Raw genomic sequence first — 12009 nt, 5'->3', positions numbered from 1 at the left:
GAACCATCTGCAGTGAACATCTGAGCAACTGGTGAGGGATGTAGTATACTCCTAGGAATGTGCAGAAGGTCAAGATGCTGAGGACCCATAACAGAGATGTCGGCACCTGTGTCTGGCAACATCTGAATCATGGATGTTATGTCACCATATGAGGGGGAAATGGAGATTGGCTGCGGCGTCTTGATAGAAGAGGGTCTTCCCATCCGACGACAGCTGGAGTTCTTGCCCGGAGAGGGTGGTGTAGGCTTGGCACTGGAAGCGGCACCTTGTCTTCTTTCGGCAGCACTTGTCGTAATAATGTTGGTTGCAGTGGCAGCACTGGACCTGCCTGGTGGGGCACCTCTGTGCCTCAGCTCAATTCCCCTTGTGGGCACAGTTGCTACAGGTGCTGTCTGCTGCTGGACACTTCTCTGTGGATCCATGCATGCGATTGCACGACTGGCATGAAACACTATGTGATGGTGTGGTGGGGTGGCACTCTTTCCATGTTTCCTCTGTTCATGTAATTTGAGAGGGCAAAGCACAAACTGCAGAAGTGGCCATCCTGGTGGCCTCATAAGTGCAACACATGTTGATAATATCCTGTAGAGAGGTGTTGGTGTCAAGGGCTATGAGTTTCTCAGTCAGTTCTTCATCCCTGACTCCCATGAGGATGATCATCTTCATCTGGGTTTGCTCACAAACTGAGGATCTGCTGGGACAGACGTCTACTGCCCCTGCAATGTCCTTAAGTCTTATGTAAAAGTCTGAAAAAGACTCACCCTCTAACTGTTTACATGTGAGCAGCTCCCTACGACGTAGATTCTTGCTGTGAAGGCTTATGATGTGCTCTTGAAGGGCATCCAATACTTCGTCGACACTTAATCCGGCGTCTAGGGTTATGTCTACGGTGTGCTTGAGGATCTTTTGTGTCTCCAGGGCAAGACACATCCTCACCGAGATTAATTGTTTCTCTCTGGGTAACTTGGGCAGATCCACCATGACTGAATAATCGTCCCATCGACGTTGCCATTCCCGAAAAATTTGGCAAGTTGCATCTGGGTGAAGGGGGAGGGGGTTGGTCTGGACAATTGCTTTCTGTGGAGGGGGTACTGGTGGGGTCACTGCACCCTCTGACTGTGAGGTACGAGCTGCAGGTGCCAGAGGAGACACGCTGGGGCTTCCTGTGGTTGCTTGCTGTACGAGGGGGGCTAGTATTTGCAGAAAGGTGCTGTAGCAGTCTGCTTCCTTTTGCCTACAGATTTTGTCCTTCTCTCTCTCTGTCATTGGTCCCTTAATTCTTCCTGTTTTCTTTGTCTCTCCATCTCTCCTCTTTATTTTTCTCCTCCTTTCCTCCTCTTGTCTGATCCTGGCATGATCCTCAACCCATGATTTCTCCAGGTATTGTATGAGCGAAAGGAAATCAGCTGACTGGGCTATCATTGTCTGGGGATGGAGAGAGGGTGGGGACTGTGGACAGTAGATAGGGTCTTGTGAACGCTGGGCAAGTTGGGTATCATCACATTCGTCCTGAGAATGTGGAGAATCCATTATGAATAATGTTGTTTACCCCAACACAGGTTTACAACAGAATTTAACAGAAATGTACAGTATCAGTATTTTAAGTGCAGTGTGTGAAATACTGGCATTAGTTGGCTCGTTAGCACCACCTTAAACTGCGCATACGATAAACTATACATACAGAAAAAAGTCTGTTGCGGAGAGAGAGAGAGAAGCAGGTAACTGTTGGTGTGTGGTCCTCTGTCGGTTTTCATCCGGTTCGCAGTAAGTCTCCTGTATCTTCACTTGCTTCTTGTAACTTCTTCCTGTAATACTGTACCTTATTGCGCCATGTTGGTTGGGATGAGACACGAAACAAGCTCTCTAAAATGTAGGTTTTTTATTAAGTAAGGTTACAATATAACAAGGACAGTGCGTTCGAGCAACTGAGCTCTACCTGTTGGAGTTCTAGTGGAGCAGGTACCTCAGGACTGAAAGGATACCCAGAGGTCCAAGCTACCTCCTCTTCCAGAGAAGAGGGGGCCCACACCAGATTTCTGCTCTTCTTCCACTCCAACTCCTGTCCAGCACCTGAAGAGCCTCTCAACTGAGAAGGCAGGCTTGGACCTACAGGTTTTTGGTTTAGATCCTATACTCAATTGCATGGAAACTGAAAAGAGGAGTGAAAGGTGACACCACTTCCTCTCTTTCTCCTCACACTGGCACTGAAAATTGTGCCCATGAGAAGTGGAAAGGATCAATACAGATTTCCCCCTAGAGCAAGAGTGCTCAGGTTCCTGTCACGCTGGTGAGCACAGGCATGCCAAGTAAAAAGATGGTGCAGGGTCCTTTCTACATCTGTTGCTCCTTAACACCTTCTTTCTAAAGTCCATCACATACTTCAGCTTGTCTTTGGTAGCCTTATTGTCCTACAATGCAGTCTGTGCCATAGCATACTCTGCCATGATGTGAGACATTGACCAGCTGTCCTTGATTCTCTAAAAAAAATGTCTAACTTCTTTTGAAGTGTCAGCACCTTCCTGGCCCTTTTAGGAGCTGGTGGGGCCAGACACAAGAGACAGCACCACACACAGCTAGAACAGCACCTGCAATGCTGGAGTTACAGTAACAAAAGCAACAAGACTGGGTGAAAGCTTTGCTACACATCATCACAAAGCAAACATTAAATACATGATTAACAAGAAATGACACCCAACTAAACAAAGGAGTAGAGCATGCTTTGTAACAAATTGCACTGATACTCTTCAAATGCAACCAATGAGAGAAGGAACTCCTAAGATGTTATCATGACGTTTACTTTGTCTATCAGCCATTCAAAGGTGGTAAACATACAGTGGTGTAGCTGGCACTCCATCGGTGGGGGTGGGCCTAAGTGGGGCCAAGATATTTTTTGGGGGAGCCAAAGAAAATTACACAAAACTAATGTACCAATTCTGTAATTAGTAAAATATACTGTTCTCGAATGTATATATCCATGTGAATGAAGGAAAATAATAGTACAGTATTAATTATAATTAGTAAACTGTATTTGAAATTATAGAGCTCAATTTTCAATTAATTTTCAACTCTTACTATATGCAAATGTATCAAATACTATAATATAAATTTCCACACAACCTTATATTCAACACTTGCCTAATTTCTATTATCAGTTTTAATTTTCAACTATAGTATAATATCCTTGTCATGTAAATATATCAAAATAGTGCATATCATCAGTTACACAAAAGACTTATGACCCTCCAAAATCTCTTCAAAATTTCAACCTATCCCATTCCCTCTTCGTCTCCTCTCCTTGGAATTTATCTCTAAGCAGCAGTGGCAAATTGCATTGCACTTACTCAAACCCGTAACTGTAGCTTCAATCACTTCACACATAAGTTGATAACATAAAGTTGGATCAAAGTATAATGAACAAACCGTGCCATTTGTGTTAAAAACCTAAAGCTATAATTCTGCCTCTGACCATTAAAGGGTTAAAGTTTAGCTACAAAATGAAATTTCAACTGGGGGTCCAGTGGAGGGGCCAAGCATGTGACTGTGGGCCTCCCTGGCCGCCCATAGCGACACCACCGTAAACATAATACTGTAATATTTAATGGCATAATGCTTTTGTGCCAGTAGCTCTAATCTACATTCTCAAAGTATGAAAATACTGCTTATCCAGTGATAACTTGCTACTTTTTCGGGCACTCGATTTGCTGCTGGTAACCCATGTCAGTTAGCACTTTCCTTCTATATCACCTGCAAATAATTTGATACTGTTTTTTGGCATTTGATTTGTTGCTGATAGGGCAGCCAGTCATCTAACCCTAACCCATGTTGTTGCTTTCTCATCTTATCCTTTTCCTCTGAGCTTTTATTGCTAGCCATTGCTGAACTCAATATTGGCTATTTTATGTGGATATTTCCATTATAATTCTAATACCTAGAGACACAGAAAGATGAAGAAACATCATATTCAGAACTGCAATATCTCATTTGCAATGCCCACCAGTTTCTTGGCTCTTTCAATATATAAAAAATAAAGAAAATATTTCTTAAAATAAGTTAGCTCCTACCCCAAAACTGTAGTGCTCTTAAATTCTAACACAGTTGTGCACTATAAATCTTAATAATTTACTAACTACTTTCTGTCTAATAATTTACCTGATCACTCGGTAAAACAAAGCCCACTGATAGTTTGCTAACATATTTCCTTTCTGTAATTTCCAGATATTCATATGAATACCATTTTAGAAGTCCTATCACTAGGCATTATTAGGCCGACTTGTTGGTCATAACAGTACAGTACCTCTATCTACAAGCTGATTACTCTTGCTTAGATGTTTTCTCTTTTTCATTAACTATCGGTCCTAGACCCATTTTAATTCTTCTCACATACCTACACTTCTTATTTCTTCCCCATCTTATTATGCCATATACTGCCAATGAGCCTCCGACTATCAGTCAGGATATGAAGCTGATTCAGTGACAAAAATGGCAGCAATTTATCTGTGGAGGGACATTTACTCCTTTTATTCCTTAATGCTCATTCAAAATCCCATTCTTAATGTTAGGCGTGCACTTTAGATGCTCTGCATTTTTTACTGGAAAGCTTTTTTAGTTAAATATCGGCCTTGTGTAGCAATTTCCATATCTAAAATGGCTTTCCTCTGCTGTTCTTGACAAATTCAGGCTGAAGGTTATTGCTTCCTATCAGTATCCCATTCAAGTCTAAACTTCTTTTTTTTTTTTTTTTTTTTTTGGTAAAATTGTATTCCTCTTTATTATTTTGGATATTAATCCTGGGAATCAGTAGGCCATATGACAGTGTCTCTTCTTAGGCATGTAGTATTAAGTCATAAAATTCTTACAAATAACGTGCGGAGTTTGGGAATTAGGAAGGATTGATGGTTTTGCCTTATGAGTTTTTGTCATGGGAATTATTTGATTTCTTCACTTTTCTGTTTTACCTTGTAAACCTTAGAATTCCTGATCTTTTGAACTGCAGAACCACAGTTACTTCATTTTCTCATCACAAGAAATTACAAATTCATCAATATAATTTTTCCTTAGGGAAAAAAATAGCTCAAAAGAGTATGTGTGAGGTCAACTCACTCTACAACTGAGGAACACTACTTGCCCCTTAAGACTTATTTTGAAATTTTATCGATAACTGCATGGCAAACCGGTACAGGTTAGGTTTTAGGAATTTAACACAAGGAAATTCTTGAATAGAGCTGTGTTCATCCGTAATAAACAAATAGCTTTATGAACAACAAGATTTTACTCAACTTTACCTTTAATATTTTGTGAGGTAAAAAGGGTATCATGGTGCTTTGTAAGAGCTGCAATGCTACATTTTACAAAAGCAAATGCTTCGCCAACATCACTTGAGCACTAAATCAGTCAAGCAAAAGCTTTTGCATCAAACACTTATAAGTGTAGAAAAAAATGTCGCCTGGATTTGTTCCTCTGTATACTAGTGCTTAAAGCAATAATTCTCGAATTGGACAAGCAACGAGTAGGCATGCTGCCAAAGCTATACACAGGGCTCAGCTGGGCATTGTTATGAATCGACTTACTTTATGTTGGCTAGAAGTAAATGAATACAATAAGTGAAATCAAAACCTGAAATGTTAAAATAGACCAGAACTTGTCAAATGCAAGGCAATAATCAAGAGAACACTCTTCCTACCTGTATGTCTGTCTGGGTAAACAGTCAGAGTTGGTGGGCGGGAATGCAGTGCTAGAGTTGGGCCGTATTGGGGCACAGATCTTTTCTGCAAGGTCTGGGTTGTGTTTTCCACGGTGCCAAGTCGAGCCAGAGCGTCTGTTAACCGATCTTCAAGCCGATTAATCAAAGAACGTGTAGCAGCAACTTGGACTTCCACTCTCTGCTCAGCTTCAATGTTCTCTTTCATTTCTTCTACCCTTCGGCGCAAGAAGTCAACCTGTTTGTATATCAAGACAGTTTTGAATCCATCTTCGTACCCGCAACTTTGTCGTAATGAAATGTGAGGGGAACAAGAAAAGCTTTTAAGCTTATAAGACTATATGAAGGAATGTGTTCAGAAAACAAACCTAACCTTTGCATTATTGTAAAGGAAAAATACATAAACATTGTGGGAAATTTACAGAAATAAAAAGAATGTTAAAACTTGCCAATTTATCCTTGCGATTAATTACCAGAAGGTAAAACTAAAGATTTTGATTTTGACATCGAGAATTCTGTTTGCAATAAAATCAACTGCGGTTCTAACCATTCTTTATCGATTCATTTAATTTTACAACATGATGTTTATCTTCTTGTTCAAGTTCTACGTGTGCAGGTAAAAGTGTAAATGAGAATGTAAATAGTGAGCCAACAGAAAAATCAATTTGAAAATATAACAAAATATATATTACATCATCTAAGCATTCAACCGTGCATCAGACATTATCCTCTGATGACCTCCTCCAGTCCTTCTATCTAGCAAAAATAATCAAAATCTTAAATCTTGCAAGAGACTTCCTGCATCCCTTCTGTTACGAGTAATATCTTTCTTCCCACTCACATTGAACGCATGTTTATTTAGCTTTGCCTCAATCCTCTTGGTTGACGTGGACAGACGATCGAGTAAAGAGTCAACACCTTCCAGGTCTGTGTCATGACGACCCAGCTTATAGAAGATGTTGTTCAGCTTCAGTTCATCCTCCTGCAAGAGATGTTTGCATTAGTTACTCGGAAGATCTTTTATCTTTTATCCCGAGATACAGGAATATACGACATCCATGAGATAGAAATGTCTTCTTGTAACTTCCAATATTTAAATTCCACAACTTTATAAAATGTGAACACTAACTGTTTCAATTCACGGAACTGCACATGACAAGATCCCTGAAAAGCACAAGAAAATGAGAAGATTATGGGCACTACAACCTGATACTACACAACTACGCAAATGGTCTTTGCCTCAGGATCGAGTTTGTTATGCCTCAATATAACATGCATGTTAACGCCCAGCTGAGCTGTAAGACACATTTTGTAGAATGAAAAAAAAAATAATCTTTGAGGCTAAAATGAGGTCATGATTATATGAGTAACAGCACAAGAATGCGCCTTCCAACTCACTGCAAATAGATGCTTCTTCACAAATAGCTGACAAGGAATTGCATACCAGCCCCAACCCCAAGCTCATTAACGACGTGGCAGAGAATGATGACAGATCGGGGTATGGTATACCGTAACTAGATAGGTAATTTTAAAAAGATTTCTTCGTCGACAAGAATACTGTAACAATCTGTGAAGCATGAAAAGCAGAAGAACGTATATTTCTCTTCACTCTTCAATTTTTACATGCATATTTGAAAGAATACGAACATTGCAATATCACACAAGCTTATCATTAAAGATAAATCTGCGGTAGAACTCTTCCAGCTCAACAAGCGTTGTTGTTGGAAATTATAATTAAATGGAAATTAAGGGAGAAAGCTTACGTATAGTGTAAATTCGTTCGATAAACACTTTCCTTTTTATAAATTTGTCTTCGGCAAACTATTCCCTTCGTTTTTAATAAACAACATACTTTTCATCTATAATATTTTACATAATTTTTTGCATATTGCCAAATCAATTTCCCGATCTGGAATCTGATACCAATATAACATTACTATGTCACAGAATATGTATTAAGGTAGAGACGTTATTCATAACATAATTTTACATATTTGTTTCATTTACTTCTAATATTCACTGCCTCCTGGTAAAAACACGAATGACTACAAATGCTTTATTTAACTAATGAACTTATTTTTCCTGTGAAATGCCAATGGAAGTTTTTAACGAACTGCAAAGATATGTATTATAACAATGGCGTTGGCGGGTTTATTTAATAAGATGAGAAGATATTATCAACTCATTAGTGTTTAAAACGTAGAAATTTTTTAAGGCATCCTCGTCAAAATAAAAATTAGTATAATTTCCTGATATTGGGCAAGTCTGGATCTCTCAGGCATCATCACTGTAACAAAGAAAATAAAAACATCTTTCATATCGAATGTTATAGTTTGAAATAAGTAGGAGGTCAAATGTGTACTCCTCAGTAGGACACATTTGCTTATGTTTCCCCTGTAGCTGCAGTGACTCTGTTGACTGCAGGAACAAAGCAAGTTTGGTACCTCTCTACGAATGACCCGTTGTTGTCTTGTCCCAATTGGTTCTTAGCCACGTTAAGTAAGTCTAAACCCCCAGCCCTTTCAGCTCAGTGAATTAACTTTTTCTGAATGATAAAATCTCGTTCTGTATTCCTGCAAGTGACACGAGATTTTATTTTTGTGAAGTAATTTAGTTATTATTATTTTTTTAGAAAAAGACGCAAGTTTACTTCTTTGAGGGATCCTACCTTTATGGAGCGCGTCACGTCGTTGAGTTTGATCATGAGTCCCTCCTGTCCTCTCCTCAGGTCCTCCATCATAGCAGGACCCTCTCGCAGATCACCGCCCAGGGCTGAAGAGCTGTTTTTGGAGAACATAACTCGTAAGTGAACACGAACACTTAAACAATAAGCTGGAGTGAATGTCTAGAAATCAAAAATACATTTACTCGCCTTAAGTGCTCGGGAATTCACTTTAAGATGAATTTATAATCTAAAAGTATTTATCGAACAATCTAATAAATCAGATCGGAAATTAACTATCTGTGTAAAGAGTGACACTCATTTTAATAGTATTTACTGGTTTAATGCGTAGAAAGGTATTGCATTGTTGAATTGGGAACATCCTTGACGAAAAAGGTGACCTGGTTTAAATGCGATTCAGACCGAATTTCATTGTCACTGGTAAAAAAAAAAAAAAAAATGAAAGGCATTTAATAAACGTTCTTGGGAAACAATTACCTGTATTTTATCCTTCGTCAATTAAGTTTATTTTTAAAGATAAAAACTGAATTTGAGGCATTAACCCATTACCCAGGAAATGCTAACTGTATACCACTAAACTTATTCATCATTAAAGGCGTAAGAAATAGTCCGATAGTAAAACCGTACAAAAAAGAGAGAAGACAATCGAAGATGACAAACTGAGCATAAATTCTCATTTTCACAACTTTCACACCCATTACCATTAGAAACAAAAATAGATCTTCCATTATGAGAAACAAAAATTCCAAGGGCCAGTTCATAGAATAAAGACCGATGTGAAACTATTGAAGACTCCGTTTACTAAGGCAAATGAATGAGTCAGTAAGAATTTACAAGCAGAGATAAGTTCTGGTTCTGTAGTGTGACGCCCCTGCTATGGCGGTTACCATAAATGCAGTAATCACATTATCAGTTTTTCACTAGTTGCAAGAAAGCAACAAAGAGCCATGGTGTCAATCAAGGTTATAAAGAACAAGACGGTTTTGTCTGAGATAAATTTACTGGGGAATAATAAACAACTGGGTGTTTTGTGTGATATAATAAATCTCGGAATCTTTGCCCTTTGCTTACCCGGTGGATACGAAATACTCTGCAGTGGACGAGAAGTCCCTTGGTTCCAGTCGTTCGACGAAAGCCGATCTGGGTCCACTTGACGCCACCAGACCTACCCACAATCCGAAGAGGCAGGGGATCCAAAGCCACATCTCTGCAACTCTGGAATCGATGGAGAAAAATGGGGAAACATCAAGTTTCCTGGGTCTCTGATAACGGTAACGAATGTGAAGAACTGTCCTATTTCCGACTTTTATTTGTTTATTTATCTTTTTACTTTATTTGGAATTATAAATCTGGTTAGGGATCTGAAACGCCTACCGTATAATCTCAAGAGAATATAAAAATGAATAAATTATTGCAGTTAGTTAATTACTAAAGGCATCCTAGATTAAGTTATTAATTGTGATTAACGTTTTTATTCTAAATCTTAAACCTACCTCGAAATAATGTTTCTCTTTTACGATCGATTGAGCCTCAACTTATCACTGTCTCTTGTAAGATTAGTCCCTATTCGGTACAGTTAGGACCACCCAAGTAGAGCTGCCGTTCTCTCTCACATCACTTTGACTTGAATGTAAGCTGTTTTAATCGCTATATGCTTAGGCGTAACATAGCAAGTAAATGCAAGGTAGCGAGAGAACTGTACATACCCGAGAAATACTGAATAAGATAATGGTTATGTGAAAATTTCATACAGGAACACACACGCACACACACACACACACACACACACACACACACACACACACATATATATATATATATATATATATATATATATATATATATATATATATATATATATATATATATATATATATATATATATATATATATATATATAAATATAACCCTAACAGGGGTGGTTCCAAAGAAAAATCCAGACGATAGTCACTGTCACATTCAAACGTGAAAATGGATGACCTCCTGCATACAGGGTTATTATAGAGGAATAGTACTTTTTCTGAATCTGTGGAAAATAAGATAACTCTTATAGCACCTGTAAATATTAATTTCTGAAAATTATATATAAATCTTAGTCACTCACTTGAACTTGGCCAGAAACCCTCTCTGACAGACTGTGTATTAATGCTGACATGTACTAAACACTTAAATACATTTCTGCTAGGGAGATTAGACTGTGAACCAAAGATAAGTGCAAGTGTGTCAGTAGGAAAAATATGTTTTGGGAGGAAAATACAGTAGTAATTCATACAGTAGTAATTAACCCTCTGCTTTGCTTTCCGAGGAAGACATTTATCTCCGTAACAAGAGCACATTACGTGATCGTAGTGGAATGCGACGTAGGAAGAACCGCCAGCAATCAACTGTGGCTGCTTCATATCTTTCACACGAGAACATCCTGTTTATGCGCGCTAATATGCAAAGGTATCGGGTGGCACCCGCGATCAGCAGCTCTGGAATCCGATGATCTAATAGCTGACGGGAAGGTCATGGGGGCCAAGGGTTTGAGTTGGCATCAAAAAAAGAAAATATGCCTTCTACTTCTTCTTATTCTCTACTTTTATGCAGAAATATCTCTTTCTTCGTCAATGACGAATTTTAAGTTTAGCTGACTAATCCACACCATAGAAAATTCCAATCAAAACTAGCATTACAATATAATAGACATGCTGTGTATGTGAAAATATCAGTGCTTCCCCAAATTTTTGTAACTCAGTATCTATTTACATTAATATATATATATATATATATATATATATATATATATATATATATATATATATATATATATACACACATGTATATAAATACTAAATGAGTGTAATGTATATGGCAACATATGTGTTCTAATATTAAATTTATATATTCAAATACTCGCAAAAGAATGGAAATATGTTGATGACAATTTCAAAGCGTCTAATCATTAAATTTACACTATGTTCAAACTCACCAGCTTTTAAGTGTGGAAATATTTGTATATATAAATATATTCCAGTTATATTATTAATATATCAGAAATTATATATATGCATAGTTCAAACTCATCTCAACCTACAGTATCATATATGTATATATATAATATATATATATATATATATATATATATATATATATATATATATATATATATATATATATATATATATATTATATATATATATATATACATATAAATAATATATATATATATATATATATATATATATATATACATATATATATATATATATATATATATATATATATATATATATATATATATATATATATATATATATATATATATATATATATATATATATATATATATATATATATATATATATATATATATATATATATATATATATATATATATATATATATATATATAATATCTCTCGGCCAGATATTCCGTAGCTGAGTAGCAGTATATCACGAGCAAGAAAGACAGCGGATATTAAACACTTGAAAAAGGAATGCAGGAAAAGCATCAAGCACATTGTTTACGCTATGTAACGCCTAAATATTGACTTGAAATTGATTACTTTTCTCTGCATTCCTATTTCCTTGCCTCAGGAAGCTTTCGCAAGAATATATTTTTCTCGCCGCCCGTATTTCGTTATAT

At 37.2% G+C, this 12009-nt stretch overlaps 1 protein-coding gene across 3 annotated transcripts in view; it reads right to left on the bottom strand.

Moving 5' to 3' along the window:
• LOC136826774 (C-type lectin domain family 4 member F-like) overlaps window positions 1-12009 on the bottom strand; it is a 165011-nt gene that overhangs the window by 13577 nt on the left and 139425 nt on the right. For all 3 annotated transcript variants that reach the window (XM_067084203.1, XM_067084202.1, XM_067084201.1), the window contains exons 2-5: window positions 9453-9596; window positions 8367-8478; window positions 6540-6680; window positions 5681-5936 (exon numbers count right to left, since the gene is read on the bottom strand). In XM_067084203.1, the coding sequence (XP_066940304.1) occupies window positions 5681-5936; window positions 6540-6680; window positions 8367-8478; window positions 9453-9586 (643 nt within the window). In that variant the 5' untranslated portion in view covers window positions 9587-9596. The remainder of the gene's footprint in view (window positions 1-5680; window positions 5937-6539; window positions 6681-8366; window positions 8479-9452; window positions 9597-12009) is intronic.

The sequence above is a fragment of the Macrobrachium rosenbergii genome, chromosome 41 (assembly GCF_040412425.1).
Source record: "Macrobrachium rosenbergii isolate ZJJX-2024 chromosome 41, ASM4041242v1, whole genome shotgun sequence".
Lineage (NCBI taxonomy): Eukaryota > Metazoa > Arthropoda > Malacostraca > Decapoda > Palaemonidae > Macrobrachium > Macrobrachium rosenbergii.
Note: the sequence above shows the minus strand (reverse complement) of the source record. Positions and strands in the feature narration are given on the sequence as shown.